The sequence below is a fragment of the Saccostrea echinata genome, unplaced genomic scaffold, assembly GCF_033153115.1.
Source record: "Saccostrea echinata isolate AGI-Se365-2 ecotype Australia unplaced genomic scaffold, CSIRO_AGI_Sech_v1 ptg000033l, whole genome shotgun sequence".
Lineage (NCBI taxonomy): Eukaryota > Metazoa > Mollusca > Bivalvia > Ostreida > Ostreidae > Saccostrea > Saccostrea echinata.
In genome coordinates this window covers 12,232,048-12,252,875 of record NW_026889782.1, presented here as the reverse complement: position 1 = coordinate 12,252,875, position 20,828 = coordinate 12,232,048, and the positions used below count along the sequence as shown (strand labels likewise).

At 32.5% G+C, this 20,828-nt stretch overlaps 1 protein-coding gene across 1 annotated transcript; it reads left to right on the top strand.

Annotated features, from left to right (window-relative positions):
* The first annotated feature begins 3,943 nt into the window (after nucleotides 1-3,943).
* On the top strand, nucleotides 3,944-5,499 carry LOC133198666 (uncharacterized). The gene is made up of 2 exons (XM_061334703.1): nucleotides 3,944-4,025; nucleotides 4,933-5,499. Exons 1-2 carry the CDS (start codon nucleotides 3,959-3,961, stop codon nucleotides 5,451-5,453), a joined length of 588 nt encoding a protein of 195 aa, XP_061190687.1. The 5' UTR covers nucleotides 3,944-3,958; the 3' UTR covers nucleotides 5,454-5,499.
* The last annotated feature ends 15,329 nt before the right edge of the window (nucleotides 5,500-20,828 follow it).

Below are 20,828 nucleotides of genomic sequence, written 5' to 3'. Positions count from 1 at the left end.
TTCTGGCACATCTGCTTCATATTTGGATATTTTACAAGAAAAATACAAGTAAAAATACGTTAATAGTAACCTAACAACAAAACTTTATGATATTTGTGATGGCTTCTGAAAGTTTTCTGTCGTCAAATTCCATAACTTATGTAAAAGTATACTCTAATCACCTACATATGGGGTTTATATTTACCATTTCATTCTATACGCAAGATCATGCTCCAAGTACGAACAATTTCTAAAATGAGGCAAGCTATTAACGTTTGAAGTCAGCATTTTGCAAGTTCTATGAATGATAAAATGGCCTTGTCAGCAAATACAATTTATCATTGAGTCAAATGCTGACTGACGTTTTTCATACTACTTTTTTACGATTTTTTTTTTGTGCCAGATCATGACAAGGAACAGGCAGTGTGTTACCGGTTGACAGGGGATGCTTACTACTCCATGTCACCTGATTCCACCTCCGATGTTTTTAGAAGTCCTTCTTTGCGCTGCTCCCGATTTGTATTTTTTGACAGCATTTTTTGACATATTTTACCACAAATTTTTCGATAATCCAAACAATTGCTATATTTGATAAAAACAATGTTTTTATCCGATCAGCGTCTATTTGTAATTTAAGTACGCCATGAAAATTTAAGTGATATACGCACAATGAATTATATAGTCAACATTGAATGAAACTTTAGAACAGATGTATATGATAAGCTATCTTTTACTAAAACCTAAAATGTAATGATCTTTTAGAAAAAGATATCTACACATTTTCTGGTTTAAGCACAGAAATAAATAATGAAAGTGGACAAATATTGACCATTTGCCAGCGATTCAACTACTAGTATATGAAGTTTTCAATAAAATATATAGAGAAAAATAAAATTATCTTCACTTTTGGCACAGATCTGTAACTTATTGATCTAAATACAGAACTGCTATGTCGTATTTGCATAAAAGATTGTATTTATATAGCGAATCGATTTTTGCTTTTAAAAACGTATAATGTAAATATGAGCAATGTTTAAATATAAGTCAGTTGCACTTGATCATGATTTCCTAAGCGAAAGACCTTGAATGTTGACTTAATTTTCGATTTTTGTATCACATATAGTAAACTGCATTTAGGAATAAATCAGTCAATTATATGTCATTTACGATAATGCATAGGTTGTCCAAAAATAGATGTAAAATGCCTCACATATAGTTTATTTGGTACATACCGTTCTGATAATGCAAACATTGAAAAAAAACTATTATATTAAGAACTTGTATATTAAGAACTGACATTCGCCGTATGTCTATGTCCTGGATTTTTAGAATAACTAACCGCGATGTTGACTTAGATCGCAGTGATCTGGCGGGCTTGTATTCAATTATGAGATCCTCGATTTAAGATGGAGCTAACCCGTGTAACGATTGCTAAACATACGACAATTATTTATGTTGTGGACGAAAGTAAACGGGTAGCCAATGAAGATCTGCTAGAACAGGGGTAATGTGCGCCCCTTTTGATGATCTTATAACCAGACGAGCTGATGTTTTTGACCCTTTGCATGCGTTCGAGGATGTTCTCTGAAACTCCATAAAGTAGGCAGTTCCCATAGTCCAATCTGGTAGTGATTACAGCGTCCACCATTGTCTTGCAGGTTTCTTTGGTAAGGAAGCGCCGTATACGTCCAATATTGCATATTTTGAAATAGCATGACTTGACGATCCAGGATACCTGTTTTTCCATAGTAAAGTGTAGATCGAAAAACATACCTAGGTTTTTCACACATGGCACGCTTTCAATGCAGTCTTTGATCTTACGTATCTCGTGGTAATCTCTGCCAACATTTCTTTCCATGTTTAAAAAAGATGCGTTATCGATTAAATCTTTCCACTCTATGATTTGCCCATCATTTCTCTAATCTCAGTCTCTCGAGAATTTAGTAATCTTACAAATCGAGCACAATAATTTTTAAAGATCTTTTTCCTTACCTCTATATATCCTTACTCCTCACTAAAAAAAATCTTTAGACATAATGTGCTACATGTGCCATATATTCAAGAAATAGTGTAAAACAAATCTGGATTCTCAAAAATTCCGAAGAAATATAAAGACTCTTTAAATGAAGAAACTTTTCAAAATTCAATAGCATAAAAAAATACAACATTTCCACTCTTTATACACCCATTTCTCATGATAAATTCAAGAACATGCTTTTTTTTTTGTTATCATAGACAACTGCTCTCTCTCAATAAAAAAAATGGAACTCATAAAGTTTCATATCTTGTGATATGTCATCTAAAACCTGACTTTATTAAAATCAGTCTGATTCTACACACGTACTTTCATGTTGATATATAAAAGATGCTGGAGTTCCTCACTGACATTATCTAGTATGTAGTCCTGGTGACCAGGTCTTCTAAGAATCTGTTTGAATTCAGGCGACACTAATTGTGTTCCATTCCTGTTCACCGATTTGTATTGTTTTTAGATTTTTTTGAGATTGATCAATCTTTGTTATCTTTACCTTTCTCATTATAATCCGATCTTATTTTCTATTTCTAAATTTCAAATGATAAGCATTTCTCTATACTTTCAAGCATGCATATATAAAAAAAACCCATAGAAATATCCAGAATATAAGCGTAGTCTAGATACCATAATTTGACATTTGAGATCGAGGTCATGTATTACAAAATCAATTTATTTCAGGGACATAAATAATAAAAAAATAATTTATGTTTTTTTCTTTCCATTTAGACACTTCTTTCGAATGTGTTCACAGATATAAATACTCAGGAAATGCTTAAATAAATTATGACAAAGATGACAACTAAAAATCACTCCTGTATTCATGATCTTGATACATAAATAAATGTTAATAAACAGGAATTATCCGTCTTTTACTAAAGTTTTAAAAAATTTCTGACATTATTAGCACTTAAAATTGACATCACAATGTTTATATTCTTTCATTCAATGCTACTCTTTGACATTTTTTTCTTCAAATGAACAAGAATTTAAATGTTCACTTTATTTTATTTATATCATATTCATTTAATAAAATGAAGTAATCTGGTCGAACATCAGCATACTTCTTAAACTTTGATTATATTTGAAGCCATCGTTAAACGAAAATGCATTTAATAAAGTTTGATATATTTTGATAATAATGAATGTTACGGCAGCTATTAGTTAAAAGTTTTTCACATACGTATATTCTTTTATCACGATTATGTGTGCAGGTACTTTACTCTCGGCAGCTTTTGTTGTATGTGCTATAAATAAATTTCTGTTGGAAAAATGGTTTTCCTCCACGTTGGAAGTCTAAAATTAAAGGCACGTCATCATGATTAAGAAAAAGCTGCGGGAAGTTTTCATTTATTATTACATCTCAAGGATTTAAGAAGGTAAGACACGTAACTAAGTATTTAAAATAAGGAAGGGGTATTATGTGTTGTGATCGATTCAAACCAATCTACTATACTATAAGTCACAGTTGTTAAAAAATACAATGCATTTATAAAGAATGCCGATATGTTGAAATTATCGATTTTGTTTTGTAAAATTTTATTATTTTGAATTACCTGATTTGTTGCATGCATCAATTCAATTGACGATGGCTTCAAAAAAATAAATATCTATGAATAGTCAATATATCGCTCTGCATTGAGGTACACTTTTTGTTTTAAATAATAATTTTAAATTTCACCACAAAAATGCCATTCATAATCGAAAAAGAAAATAAAAGGTGATATGTTAGCTTAGAAAGCAAGATAAATGCATATTTCTGAATATTGATGATGTTGTATTTCCCAAATAGTCAGCTTTCAGAAAAAGAAATACGATTGTTCTTTATCTTAATAATGAGAAATTTGACAAATAATTATTTTGGGATATCCCGTTAACCTTTGGTCGGAATTCACTGATTATTTTGATTATTTTAATTTTGTCATTTTATTCAGATATAGGTAAAAAATGAAGACATTCAACAGATTTCTTGTCTTGTTGGCTGGCATGTTATCAAGTTGCTGCATTTCGGAAGGTAATTCACATAAAATATTTATTCCAATGTATTCGATATTTCCGTTAAATACCTTTTATATATTACAGTGTACATTGAAGTGAGAGAAAGAGTTTGATCCTTTTTATTTTTATGCTTGCATCGGAACAAAACAGACCAAAAGTTCTTTTCAAACATTGAGACGTTAGCAATAATTCCTAACTTAAGTAGTCAATATATATGGCCTTTCTATAATGTGTCTCATAAAACACAAATCTTACAGACGTAAAGTCCTTGCATTTGCTCTCTCGCCTTAATTTAGTAAAACTACCTTAGTACCTGTAGTATATATAGAAACATCCCGAAGTAAGAAACAAAGTTAAGTTTTCAATTTTAATTTTGTGTTTTTTAAATAGATAAAAAAGGATAAAAAATAATAATAATAATAAATAAATTGATAAAAAAGATAAAAAGGAAGGGTTTCGACATTAACAAATTGATTTTGCCACTAACTTTTTAACAAATAAATGTGGCATTCAGCTTTCTAATCTACTGATTACTAGACAATCATATTTTTTGTGAGGAGAAATATGCAATACCTGCCATAAATAGTATTATTAATCACAATGAAAGATTTTAACAAAGGATCGATTGCCTAAAATTCTATCATTTAAATTGAATCAAGTACATTTTTCAGAGTATAAAGAAAGATGATGTAACGACCAACCTACCCAGCTCTTTTTATATCGTATGATACACTGAATGACAGTCATATTGTTGTGTCATTTAATTACTCATTTCTCGTTCTTGGTTTTTTTTTTAATTCCTAATATTTGAATGAATACTCTTGTTAAAAGTAAATACCTCAATCCCCTCTTTAAGCATTTAAAAATTTAAAATTGATTTGGCATGAATATCAATAGATTAAACATTTTATATAATTATTCAGGGGCTTCAATCAAAGACACTAATGCATTTAGTTGGCAATGCAATAACACAATGATCCACGCCCTTCATCTTGGAGAGGAGTATTTCATCGAGCGTGTTCTTTTCCCTTCTCTTGGTCTAACAGGAATCATTATCAGGATTGGATCTCTTGCAGCAAGAATGATCAATCACGTTTACGTCAAAACTTTAGAAAGGCTCTCCGTGGAATTTTTTAAGGAACTGGTATTGTCGTTGTTTAAAAAAGTGGCAGAAGAAATCCCTTTTGTACACGCACTTTTAGACGCACTAAATATCTTCAATAATGAAATTGCTTCATCCGTATGCCGAACATCAGGGTTTATGATAGACCGAATAGCCGACAAGCGTGATTTTCCATCGTTGTTTTTCAAGAATTATTTCAGTAGACTTACCTGGATAGAAAAACTGATGTACTGGTTTGAATCTTTTATCACATCAATAGAAAAGGATTGGGAATTTTTTTATAATGAATTGAAGAGGGACATAGAGGGATTTGTTAATTAATAAAAATGGTCAAAATTTGTCTAGGTGCAATTATATTCTAAGTATTCTAAAGCAATATATGGAATCTAATTACAAATCCACCTATTTAAGCTTCAAAAAGTTTAATCAAACATACTCGATATATTAAACCGCGGTAAATGTGACGTCGAATTATAACTAGGATTAATAAGTGTTTTATTTTAAGATAAAAAATAACTCCCTTTCAATGTACAACTGAAATACATGTTCCTATATAAATAATACATGTAATTGGTTTAATACAATTTTGTACAAATTCTATTTTTATAAACACATGAATAATTGTTTATTGTACGTCTTTGTTCCACAATACACTCATTTTCAGTTTGGCTCTTCACAATTTCGATTCCTTTGTTTTAATAGCGATTCTCTGTAACCACTTAAACTTCTTTGCCACGCATGGTCATCGATTTTGATGAAACTTTGCCCATTATTACAACTTGACACCAGAAAGATATATTAAATAAAATTTCGTTGCTATGTGTCTTGGTTGCCATGGTAACAGCCAGAAAAGTTGAAAAAATTGAGATTTTCAGTTACTTTAATTCTTTATTAAGCCTTAATAAAGACTAAGAAAAACAAACACACTATTCTCCCAAAAACATGACACCTTGTTGCCACTTATGCTATAAAGAAACTATTTAGAATTTATCTCTAAGTAAGTGGTAACCATGGGCACATTTGGAATACATTTTAGATGCTGAAAAATGCTGAAAAACGCTCAATATTCACAAATGATAGATGTTACATGATCAAACTCAATCAAAAACCTAAGAAAAGCAATGAAAAATATTTACCTTATGTAATTAGGTATTGCCAGTATTATTCTAAAAATAACTTTCATGGTTGCCATGGTAACACAGTGTCCCCATGCAAAATCTGTTGCTATAATTGGATTAATGCTACTATCTTGAGGAAAAACAATAAAATTCATGACTGGCACATATACATCCTTAGGACCTTGCAACACCGACAACATAAGAAAAATTGAGATTAATTGTTACTTTGCAGTGTAACCATGGAAACAACGTACTAGTTGTTTAAAGTGATTTTTTTTTTGCTGCCTTAGGAATTTACTAACCTTTTAATCAAGAAACATATTATTTGAATCACCTTGAATAGTACTTATCTCATAGAACTAAAGTTGAATATCATATATTGATACAGGTTGTTGAAAAATACAACACTGTTGCTATGGTTACCAAGAAGAGAAAATGTTCGATTTTGTTAATTTTATGTCAATATTAGACCCTATGTGCCAGCTTTTTGCATCCAGTTAGAGATTGGGTGGTAGTCAAAATTGAAAGTCAGGTTAGTTGTTCACATATATCAATCATAAAAGTTTTGGGAATCTACATACAAGGGTACGTATCCAAGGAAACGGAGTATTTTTCAGATTTTTATGCATGTTTTTTCGCCTTATTTCCATAGCAACGCACTATTTAAGGAATTGAAATTGAATTTTTTGAAATGTGAAAATTAGGGTCACACCAAGGCCTTTAAAAATTGATCATCAGTTATATAGAAATATGCTTTTTAAAAAGATAGGATAAGATTAAAACAATAAGGGAGTAAATTTAAAATCCCTTCATGCTATTAAAACCATGGCAACCATTGCCAACCTATAAGAAATATCATATTTTGTCCTTGGTATATGTTACAAGGATCTCTTGTCTATTATTTGCTTGCATTTCAACCTATAATTGTTTTTATTCTTAAGTGTATGACTTTATAAAATTAAATGAACAAAATTATTACTTTTGAATACTTTGTTTCCATAGTAACGTATGTTATAGTTGATTTACCAAACATGTTTATCATGCATTTAAGACATCAGACCTTCAACTTTCAGAAACAGTCATTGCCACTTGTTTGCTTTGCTGCAAACGTTAACTGTGGGACTCTGAACATGTTGAAAAATGCCATTTTTCAAACTTTACAACATGTTGCTATGGTAACCATGACACGTAGCAACCAATTTTTGCCTGATTTGAATTTACGGTATCAAAGACTTTTATCATAGAGAGTTTGGAGAAATTCTGAGACTATGCGTGCCACAGCTCCTATGTAAAAGTTCAAGTCATTACAGAGAATGGCTCTTAATATTATCCAGAAAGATAACCAATGCTTATATATATTGACTTTTTCCTACACATCCATATTAAGCATCTAATGTTTTGATGCAATATATTTACATTATGTATATTTGTTTAACTTTATTTTTCTTTTTTTTTTTTTTTTTTTTTTTTTTTTTTTTTTTTGTTTTTTTTTGTTTTTTTTTTGTTTTCAAAATATCTTGTTGTTGTCTTACGAAGTATTTTCCGTTTTTCCTGTATCAAGATACTGAATGATTATTGTGAAGGTGGAAGAGTTGGCAAGAAGCCCGACTATTAATTTTCTTTTTTCTAAAAATACTTTTTTTTGTTTCAACATAAGAATGCATTTATGCTATTAGGAAAACTCTATCGACCTTTCCTTCAACTTATTCAATTTTGTTTCTTTATTTATACTGCATGCGGGGTTTATATGATCTCTGAGTTGATTCGATAAGCAAGAGCATTTTCTACGTATGAACAATTTATAAAACGAGGTAATTTTTTGACATGTTGATGAAACAGGAATATCAACAGTCTTTAAAATCATTATTTCATAAGTTCTATGGTCTATACAATGACTTTGTCAACAAATACATCTCTAATGAAGTCAAATGCTGAATGACATTTTTCATACTAATTGTAAGACCATTATTTACACATTGAATTGTCACCGGATTGTTCCGTTATTTCCCAATCATGACAAGGAGCACAGAGCGGGTGAAACCTGTCAGCAGGAGATGCTCACTCCTCCATGACACCTGATCTCATCTCTGATGTTTTAGAGGTCCGCGTTTGCTCTACTCCTGATGTGTATTTCTTGACTTTTGACCTTGAATACTGGTCGTTATCTCCATATATCCCATTTTATATTGTTGTTACTTTTCTGGAAAGTGGGGTGTTTCTTTTTATTTCATTTTCTTATGGTTTTTTGCATTACCACATGTTTGCCAACATGTCCACAATTAATTTTGTACATATTTCAACGCATTCCTTATTATCATTGCAATTTTTGTGTTTGTTAACAATTTGAATATAAATTAAAGATAGTTTGATTTATAATTTTACTATATCTGGATTGTGTAGATTATGTGTACATATTTTTCATTCATTAACGCAAATGACATTAAAAAACCTTCAATTTGCTTTACTTGTCTCCTTTAATTCACCTGAGCTGAATTCCTATGATCATATTTTGTTCAATATTGTATTACTTTCTGTCTTTTTGTCCGTCTGTTTACCCCTTTTAATCTTAAATTTTCATATTTTCGACTTCTCAAGACACTGGACCAGCTTTTTTAAGCTTATGTAAATTGTGATTTCTTTACATTTACACACACACACACACACACACACACACACACACACACACACACACACACATATATATATATATATATATATATATATATATATATATATATATATATATATATATATAGCAATGCAGTTTTGTTTTGCATTTTCTTACAGTACATGCCTGTTTTAATTGCAACTTAAAAATGTATATAAAAAGTTATTTAAAATGTTGTTTTCTTCTTGTCCGATTAAAATAAAGGTTTTGATTTAATAGCGACTTTAATCCAAAACTCGAATACAAACATCTCTTTAGTATTTTCGGAAAATTAAGTTCCTTCAGTGCAAGTTCTTCCTTTTAAAGGAAATTAAATATTGCTTCACCTAGACATAAAAAAGATTGTGTTGTGATTGGCTTTGTCCGATCACTATTGATTCCATATGAGTTATTCAACAGATTTAACTATCTGCGCACATTTTACGCCCTGCACTACTTTGTGTACTATGCACTGAGAGCTTCAAGTAAATCTTTCATAACATGTTATGTACTAACAAGCATTTTTTTTTTCACGCATTTACCTTCAAATGCAAAGGTTTATACAGATACACTGTGAATAAACTTACATTTTTCTGCACATGCGTAAGAATGTTATTCGGAGGTACATTTCCCTTCAGGGGTGAAGTTTATTTGTTTATTGGTGATTCGGATAAGGAACAAAAATCGAATTAAGGGGCTCTTTACAATGTCAGAAAATGGCGTACTTTCGTTCGAAACGCCATTTTTGGTCCGAAATGAATTGCTTCTGTCATAAACAAATTCACTGAACACCGATTAATCACGGGTATAACACCACTTACGATATGTATACTAGCTCTACTGTGAATGGAATCTATCCCCTCGAGGCGACGAGAGTGGCCAATGTGGCCTTTCATTTAGCATGAATTGTTTGTCAATATATTCAATTTCGACTTATTTATTTACAAACAATATAATTTATTAAAATAAAATATGATTATAAGTAATAAAAAGTTAATATAATAAACCAAAGCTTTGTCACCATGATAATTGCATGTCAAACCCAAACATATGTTTCCAAAATTCCTAAATTGATGCTTCTCTCAATAACCATATGCTTTCCAGCAAGATATATCCAAAAATGCAAATTTAAATAAATAAAGCATATGTATCACCTTCCCATCGCCAAGAGGAGACACCCTGTTCCCAACAAGTATACATCCAGCATGTGTGATTATTCCCGGTGAAATTGAAACTCTTCATGAAATCACCAAAACGCTTCGATAATGAGTGGAATTATATTAACTCAAACGTTTCATCAACATTGATTATGAGCTGTTTGGTATGGAAAACGTGCAGATTTGAAACAAAGTAGGAATTTTGTTATACGATTTTTTTTTACCCGCTTTTGACCATTTACGAGTCATGTCATCCGTAGCACAGGATAATACATGTACATGAAATTTGGATGAAAACGGTAAGTGAATCTTCCTTTCTCAATACTATGAATTCACTTTACATGTCTTTGATTAGAAACGTGTGGGTCTTCGCTTAATCTCATTTAAAAACAATACAATACGAGTATAGTATTAGAGATCCCCCTTAAGAAAGCGCGACTCATATTCTGTCTATTTATGGACTTTCAGCATATCATTGTTTCTAAAGAAGGTTCAAATCTCACCGATTTCAGTTTAGATGTATTGCGAATTTTATAGTCATGGTCAATCGAAAAAAGAAGCTTGACACGTCACATAGCCATAACATGAAATCACATAGCGTTCATCTATATGTACCTATGATGACGCTATCTCCTATTTTGGAATGTGTCGTTTGATTTTGTGCACGGCTCATAATTTCTTTGGAGTTTGCTTGGAAATATCATTCAACAAATGCTGTGTAAAGACGTTTAAGCTTATTTTTAGCCTTAATTTTGCTAGGGATTCCTGAACATAATAAGCAGGCATAGAGTATCAGGGTCGGTTTGAGCCCCACTTTTCTCAAACGTAAATTTTACTTTTTAAAATATTTATTGAAAGGATGGTTAACCCCCCCCCCTTTATTTTTTGTTCTATGACAGTTGTTTTTTTTTTCTTGTTTGTCAAAAAAGATTTCAGGTAAGTTATTTTTTCTGCTCCCCCCTTTTTTTTTAATCAAAAACCGATAGTAGGTCTTTCAGTTCTAATCCTTTAAATAAGAAAAAGTCGGTTTTAAAACTGATTCGGTGTGGAACAGAGCAAAATATTTCGATGTGTTATGTCATTATCTTTAAAGACCTTTTAACCTTCCATGAATCGAAATTCTTGTCTTTTATCTGTTGGTATTCATTTGGGCACTCTACCTTCTAGAAAAATTTCCCATAACGCATTGGAAACGGAAATTCCCTTTTTGACTTTCAAGGGACGCATCCAAAGATGATTTCAGAGAGAACATCAATAACAACCAAAATATACATATATCCCTTATTGTACTTGACAAACTTGACCATATCATTGAGATCAGCTGACCATAGGGTCATCTATGCCGGTTACCATTATCTTGTTTCTTTGTATATGTCTTCCTAATGGTCTTTGTAAACTCTTAATCTCTTGAGTTTGTAACCATTTCATTATTTTGTTTTTGCTAATCACGTATTAACCATCTTTCCTAAAATATCGGAATTATTTGTCAGCACCCGAAAAAAAAAAAAAAAAACTACAAGCATTACTTGGATTGTTAATAATCCTCCCACGACATGTTTTCTTTTCAATGTACAGCAGCAAAATGAATGCATAGCAATATGCCATCTATATTTATGCAGGAAATTTTCATTCACCATTTTCATCCCCTTCTGAATCTTCCTCTAATTCACGTTCGTCATCATTCTCATCATTATTCTCTTTATCGTCTGTTTCCTCGTCATCCAACATCATTTTCTCAAGTAAATGTTTGTACTTTCTTAGAGTCATTCGAACTGCTGGTACATTTTCATAACCTTTTGTAAGGAACTTCTCAATACTTTTCATGACTTTCTCGTGGATATTTCCATCTTTTAAATCCAAAATGTCTACACAGCAAAATGTGCAACTTACGTATCACGTACGTTAAACGTATGTGATACGTATCTGACTTCACGTACGTATCACATGAAAAAAAGCACTACGTACGTTAAACGTACGTTTTCACACGTATAAATATCATGCGTGACACGTACGTTAAACATACGTATTGACTACCATACGTTACACACCCGTTGCACACGTACGTTATTCATTCGGTTCACATTTGAATAAAGTATGTGTGCAATGTGTGTGTAACACATGTTTTGAGAAACCTGCGTTTAACGCGCTTGTTAAATGAACTGCTCATATGATAAATGTATAAGTACAATACACTGAACATTTTTTTTTTCACATACTGTAAACAAAGGTAAAACAAAAATGATTCAATTCATGCAATTGACATAATTTTCTTCAAGGCTTATTTTCTTTTCATCTTTTGAATGATCCACATTTTGAAGGTACATATCTGGATATTCTTCACCTCAAATTTCCTGATCCTTATTGCTCTTAAGGCAATCACAACAAAAAGACATATTCAAATCTAAGCCAAATTTAGTGTTGAATTTTTTTAACATCAATCTATTCTTCTGCAATTCTCTTTTATCTGTAAAGAAAAAGAAAATATTAAATGAATTTGCATACGGAAAAACACAATTTTTTGATCAATATTATTTTCCACATATAAGTCCTGGTTGATTCCCTATAGAACTAAAATATAGTGTCGAATAACTACAGGTTTTTGCTTTAGTATTAATAACCTTGGTCGTTTAAACTAGACTTTTCACAATCCTCAAGTATCTACCTTATAATTCTCTACTTGACAAATTTAAAATTGAAGTATTGCGAGTGAACTCAGAAAATAAAACTTGTTCATCATAGTTATGAACTTAGTATGTTTGCTTCAAACTCAGGAGGAGCATTATATAGATTTTCAATGAATCGATACATAATAACACTATATGATCAATGAAGCCCTGCCCTAACACCTGAATCACTTAAATTACCCCGGGGCCATGAATTTCATAATTTTAGTAGAAGACTCAATGCTCATTACAATCATGTTAACAGTTTGCTTGATGTCCAGCTTTAAAGAAATTGCATTAATTTTGCATTAATTTTGATGGTTTTAGCTCCATCCCTTAGGCCCCAGGGGGAGCAGGGACCATGAAATTCACTATTTTTGTTTCCATTCAACCAAAATGCTTTATCAATTTACGCAATAAAAACTTGATCCCCAATTGTGGCCCCTCCCTACCCCAGGGGTTCATGATTTGAACAAAACTGAATCTACACTACCTGATGATGCTTTCATTTTAACATGACTAATGGCTTTTCTGTTCTTGAGAAGAAGATTTTTTTCTATATATATTCTTATGTAAAACTTTGATCCCCCATTATGGTCCAACCCTATCCCCAGGGGATCATGATTTCAACAAACTTGAATCTACATAACCTGAGGATGCTTCCATTTCAAAATGACTATTCATGGCTTTGCTATTCTTGAGAAGAAGAATTTTAAAGTTTTTTCCTATTTATTCCTATGTAAAATATTGATCCCCATTCTGGCCCCTGCCTACCCCTGGGGGTCATGATTTGAACAAACTTGAATCTACACTACCTGATGATGATTCCTTATCAATATGACTAAACAAGGCTTTGCTGTTCTTAAGAAGATTTTTTCTTATATATTCCTATGTAAAACTTTGATCCCCCATTGTGGCCCCAACCTACCCCCGGGGCTCATGATTTAAACAAATTTGAATTTACACTTTGACATACAAGGTTTCCTATAAGTTTCAACTTTTTTTTGGCCAAGTGGTTCTTGAAAAGAAGATTTTTAAAACATCATACTGAATTTTCAATATTTCTTAATTATCTCCTCTTTAATGAGGGTGTGGCCCTTTATTTGAACAAACTTCAATCCCCTTTACCCAAGGATGGTTTGTTTGTGGCAAGTTTGGTTGAAATAGGGCCAGTGGTTCTGGAGAAGAAGTTGAAAATGTGAAAAGTTTACAGACAGACGGACAGCTAGACAGACAGACAGACTACAGACAAAATGTGATCAGAAAAGCTCACTCAGGTGAGCTAAAAACAGATAGCAATAGATCATGACTGACTTAATTTTTTTTTTGTGATTACATGCAAGTCAGCTCATGCAGGTGCAAATATTGCTTATCACAGATATAAATACAACAGTAAAATTTTAGACATAACCATATGTCTGGCAATTAAATTCTATATAATAATAATAGAACTTAACCCTCAGCATTAATCTTTCATAGCTTGGCATGGACCTATATGTTTTTGTGTCTGTTCAAAGTGTATACTTTTTGTCCTTGAGGTAAAAAAAATTGCATTTCAGACTTGTAAAGCAAAATAAACAAGATGAAAAATTACTTATTTTACTGATATTAACATTTAACATTTTCTCCTTTTGTGATTGAAATGTAATGCACATCATTACATGATATATGTAATTGCAAGTCTAAAAGCAATGGGATCAGAAAATCTGATTTCTTTTTAAAGAGTATTACCATAATGCTCGTTAAACTTTCAGAATCTGTTTTTGAAGTCCAGACTTGGCATTTAGGTGTTTACGTAGGAGATGCATATGAGCTTCAGCTACATCCTGGAGTGTACATTTAAAATCACATAAAAAAAAATCACAATCACATTGGCTAGGAAAAAAATCAAAAATCAGTACAGTATTGAAAAGTTTACAGGGAAGGGGTGTTGAATTTTAAACTACCTGATGATGCTTTCATATCAATATAACAAATGGCTTTGTTGTTCTTGAGCAGCAGATTTTTTTCCCATATATTCATTTGTCATTGATCCCCCATTGTGGCCCCATCCTACCCCCGGGGGCCCTCATTTGAACAAATTTCATTCTAAACTACCCAAAGATGCCTCCATATCAATTTGACTAATCAAGTCTTTTCTGTTCTTGAGAAAAAGACTTTTTCCTATATATTCCTCTGTAAATTTTGATCACCCATTGTGGCCTCAACCTATCCCCGGTGTAATGATTTGAACAAACTTGAATCTTCACTATCTGAGGATGCTTCCATATAAATATGACCAATCATGGCTTTACTGTTCTTAAGAAGAAGATTTTTAACGATATTTTCCTATATCTTTCTTTGTAAAACTTTGATCCCCAATTGTGGCCCCACCCTACCCCCGGGGGTTATTATTTGAACAAATTTGAATCTTCACTACCTGAGGATGCTTCCATATAAATATGACCAATCTTGGCTTTACTGTTCTTAAGAAGAAGATTTTTAAAGATATTTTCCTATATATTTCTATGTAAAACTTGGATCCCCAGTTGTGGCCCCACCCTACCCCCGGGGGTCATGATTTGAACAAACTTGAATCTACACTACCTGAGGATGTTTCCATATAAGTTTCATCTTTCCTGGCCCAGTGGTTCTTGAGAAGAAGATTTTTAAATGATGCCATTATTTTTTCACTATTTCCTAATTATCTCCCCTTGGAAGATGGCGTGGCCCTTCAGTTGAACAAACTTGAATCCCCTTTACCCAAGGATGCTTTGTAGCAAGTTTGGTTGAATTTGGCCCAGTAGGTCTTGAGAAGAAGATGAAAATGTGAAAAGTTTACAACAACAACGACAACGACGACAACGGACAAATTTTGATCAGAAAAGCTCACTTGAGCCTTTGGCTCAGGTGAGCTAAAAAGACATCTGAAAAATAACTGTTACACCCTAATTGCCCTAAAAGATAATTCATATTTCCTCTACATGTTTTGTAAAGAAATACATTGGGTGGGTGCAGAGACATATGGTGGGTGGAACTTTTTCCATCAAGGGTTTTATTTGCATCTTATTGGTAGGCTAAAAAAATCAGTTACAATAAATATTTTTTTATAACAGTATGTTTTAAACCTCACCTGAATTTTGATATAGGCCTAATGTGCCAGTGTTGATTCACACCAGGCCTGGGGTGCTGACCAAGACAGCTGACTGCGTCAATATTTTCTTACTTAGTTTACATTACGTTATACACTAAAATAAAAGAAACACCCGTTAGTTTACATGCAACACAGTCTGAAATATAAAGTAATTAAATAACTGTTGATGTTATATATTCCTCAACGTTATCCTACTAGCCTAACTCCAGACACTGTCTTGCAGACGTCAGACTTCTTACCAGTGACGTCACCCGTAAAGTAAATAATAATTGGAAGTGAAAATTCCGGAACGTATATTTTACATATTTTAGTGTTATGCGGACGCTACATACTGTAAAATTATCTAATATCTATTTAGGTGAATTCCATCTGACTTTTGTTGTGAAATTATCTTGATTTTCTTTTTTTTTAATTCATCTTTTGCTCCTGAATTCGGAATGATTATATCTACCGATGATCGAGTTCAATTTTATGTGCCTCTACCGATATCCAATATACACATTACGAGATCGGTGTACTTGCAAAATTGTGAAAGTTGTATGTAGACTATGTTTTACTGCTCTAAGAGTAAACTATACACCAATGCGAACTGATTACTCCATGTCAGACATGCAAGTGGACGTAAGGTAAACAATGTGAAATAAATTGGAACATTAAAGACGCAAAACACGCACAACAAGTCAACAACACATACACCTGTGAGCTTTCAGAGGTGATTGGGTTTTAATCATAGATCATGATATGATATTATTTTTTGAAAAAAAAGTTAAATCTTTAAAATATATTACAGTATAATGATTAAAATCCATGCAACTTATGATCTAGGGTCCCGTTTTAAGAGGGATTTTATACTTAGACCAAGTTGCGGAATGGTCGCAATACTCTGCTTCATGAATTACACATTTACAGGTTATTGATTGTTAAACATTATCTTGATTAGTTCTCCAAATTCACTTTGAACCATTAAGTTAAAAAAAAGTATTTGGTCTGAGGTGTACTTTTGTACAAAAAGTTCCTGTATTTGAAAATTGAATTGAATATTATAGTCCCAGCAAAAATAAAACTTTTAGGAATTTTTTTCACTTATTGACTAAAATTAAAAAAATAATTTTACTAATTAATTTAACGAAATTGAAATTAAAAAAAAAATAAAAAGGATTGAATTTAATTATAGTTGACCTACATTTATTGTACATGTATGAAAAAGTACCATTAATATAGAAAATATACAGCCTTCTCAAACACAGCTAGCTTTTCACACACATGTAAAACAATTTTTATTAACATAGTACATGTAACGTAGCTGATGATACTCATACTTGTCACTAACGTACATGTAATGTGTGGTTTATAATACATGTAAACCATGCATATATTAACGTATGTGTAACGTGTGGTTGATAATAAATGTAAATCATGTGTGTGAAATACGTTAATGTATGGTTTATAATACACATATAAACCATGTGTTTATAAACGTATGTGTAATGTATGTTGACAATACATATGTAAACTACGCGTTCATTAACGTACGTGTAACGTCTGGTTGACAATACACATGTAAACCATGCGTTTATAAACGTACGTGTAACGTATGGTAGCACATACCATATGTTTCACGTACTTGAAACGTACGTAACACATACGTGTATTCCAACCGCACGTTTCACGTACGTAATGTGAAACGTATGTTGTCACACGCACGATATCCATACGTTGTACCACGTACGTGTAACGTGCGGTTGGAATACACGTATGTGTTATGTATGTTTCACATACATATAACATATGGTATGTGCTACCATACGTTACACGTACTTGGCACAATTAGCTGTGTAGTATTGAATGACCAAACGAATCTAAAAGCGTAATAAAACCAGTTTCTTTCATTTTGTTATCCGTTTTTTCTTCAGCCTCCTTTTTGAATTATCCACTGTTTTGATATTTTTCGACTTTAACAAACCAAACCTCCTCGGTTTTTTTTTTTTTTTTTTTGGGGGGGGGGGGTATTTTGTTTTTTGTGTTTATTTGACATGCTTAGTATAATTTTGATTAAATAATTTTGATATTATGATTTAAAGGAAATTTATTTAATTTGACTTATTTATATTTCATCAGTTTATTATTTATTTAAGGTATATTATACTTTAGAAGATATAATTATTTAGGAATTACTTTAGTATGAATAAATATAAGTTTCCCTTATAGTATTTATAGTAATTAATTAACTTTGAAAGGTCAGTGACCTATGAAGTGACCTGTCATTGAAATTTCATTGGTCGAGGTTTTGGAGGGAAATCTCTTTGTGGTCAGTGTATTTTTGGGCAGAACTGGTCATACCGGTCTTTGTGTCTAAGCTGTCAGGATGTCTTGATTTCATAAATTTGGGTGTAGCAGATTACTGAACTTTCTTTGAGTGTTGAATTCCAGGATTTCAGGTCTGTTCTTAATATTATTTTCATGTATGATTGTGATTTTTAATGTGTGTGTGTGAAAGTGAGTGAAAAAGGTGTTTGAATGGTGAATATTATCTTGAGAGATTGTGTAAATGAGCATTATAAATATTTTATCAGACATTTCACTCTAATTGAAGGATTAAATTGTATATATGTAGGACTGTGTAAAATGAATAAATAAGTCTTAAGTTGTAAAACTATTTTTATAAATAACTTGTTTACGGTTATCATTCCCTGGGCAAAATCTCTTAATATGTCTTTAAAGGTCATGAGTGCGAAAACGAGACCACAGTCGTCACAAGAAGCCATACATGAATGAAAATCGGTGTCAATAGGCAGACTGTTTTCTTCATTGGAGCTACTCAAATGCGTCCTTTCTTCTCCGAAAGATCTTTGCGAATGACCTGTCGTCTCACGTTTGTGTTCCTCTATAGATCCGTCGATGAATACATCATTGCGCATGCGCAATAATTCGAGTGCTATTGGCTTTAAATCATTCGATAAATATCTGTACGATTTTTCTGTGGTCTCTTTATAATATTGCATAAAATACTGAGGGTTTTCAGGATACATCTGTCGAGCAAGTGTCATAACTTGTTGTTTATCAATTGGATTATGAAACCGAATAATGCAATGGCAATTAAGTCTTTGAGTAGGATCTTTGTTGTAAAAGAAGTTCTGGTTAATGGCAGTGATGGATAATTCCTATGATGGCTTCCCTCTGTAAACAATTCATTAATTAGGAGATCTTTTGAGGCGCTTGACATCAAATCATCCACACAAATATATCTGGTGTTTGGGCTGAAAAATGAATCTTCTTCTAAATCTACTGGTATTTCTTTGAATTTTGAATTCTACACTGGAAGAAACTGTGTTCTAACACTACTGTAATGATTTTCCCCTTAGATTCCAAAAAATCCCCTACGTTCCCCTGTCTGTCCCTGACATTTTCCTGTCTCCCCTGACTTTCTTCTATGATCCCCTGTCGTTGTCCCTGACTACCCTGTCTTCTCCCTGACGTCCCCTGACTTTGCCCCTGTTACCACTATCTAAAAATAAATAAAATTAATAAGCAAACAAACAAACAAACAAATAAACGAATGAATGAATGAATAGATAAATAAATAAAAACATATTTACATGCCATTCCTGCTACACAAGACGCAATAAATTAGTAATTTATTTTATTTTAGTAACGGGCATTTATTTTTATTAAGATTTATCTAAAAAAAAAAAGCTACCTAACAATCAATAAAATAATATTTTGAAAGAATATACTAAAGATATTTCAAACAGAGAAATTAATGATTAAATCTACATTTTCACAAAACTTAAAAATTTTAACCCCTTTTCTGGTCAAAATGAATGTCAGGGGACGACAGGGGGTTGACAGGGTGGTCAGAGACTTAGTCAGGGGACATCAGGGAGTTGACAGGGACGTTAGCGAATGTCAGGGGACATCAGGGTTTAGACAGTGGTAACATGGGCAAAGTCAGGGGACGTCAGGGAGTAGACAGGGTAGTCAGGGACGACGACAGGGGATCAAAGAAGAAAGTCAGGGGGGACAGGAAAATGTCAGGGACAGACAGGGGAACGTCAGGGCATTTTTGGGAATCTAAGGGAAAATCATTACAGTAGTGTAATGAAGTGATACAATGTATAAAGGTTGCCAAAGTTTTTAAAGCCAAATTTTTCGATCAGGTGGTGGAACAATTTTGGTGTAACAGTTCTGCAAGAATGAATTCACAAAATAAGTTTTTCCACAGAGATTGCCCAGATACGTTTGCAGTGAATGGATGTTTGTATTGAAAATTCTGCTGGTGCCTAGGAGGTAAAGGAAATTCCTCCTGCTGTGGCTAGTGCTTAGGAGATACAGTGATTTCCTGCTGCTGCTGCTGTTGGGGAGATACAGAAAATTCCTGCTGCTGCTGGGGAGATAAAGTAGATTTTTGCTGCTGCTGCTGCTTGAAGAAATAAGATTCTTGGTTATGATTGCATGAAGTGCTGTATAACTTAATGCTGCTGATTTGCGGAGTGGGTTTTTTTTTCAGGTAACGATGTAAATCATGGGGTCATACATAAGTTCTCAGACAAAGGTTCATAATTCTGATTCATAATGACTGAAGTTGACTTTTTGGCTGCAAAAAATGAAATGGCTTGATTTTCTCACAACCAACTACATGTATATATAAACATTGCCGTTGCATCATGGGAAATCCTTCAATAGCCATGAGCTAATGTATGTATCTCATCTATTAATATATACAGTTTGTCATCATACGGGGGAAGGTTTGTCTTGTTTAATGTTTTGGGGTGTATCTGATGTTTATCTGATCTAAAGGTAACCATGCTTTCCATTTGAGATTCCATCTGAGGTAAACAGTCTTTGTATGATAAATGTTGCAATTTTGTTCTTATCACCGACTGCTGACACTTTTTCCAGAACGATTTTCCATTGATCCATAACTGAGACTGTATATTTTTAGTTTCAGTCCCACAAACTAAGTCACTGGCACTGACAT

Coding starts and splice junctions, on each gene's coding strand:
- LOC133198666 (XM_061334703.1), top strand. CDS start 3,959: ATGAAGACATTCAACAGATTTCTTGTCTTGTTGGCTGGCATGTTATCA. Junction 4,026..4,932: donor AAGTTGCTGCATTTCGGAAG/GTAATTCACATA, acceptor ATAATTATTCAG/GGGCTTCAATCAAAGACACT.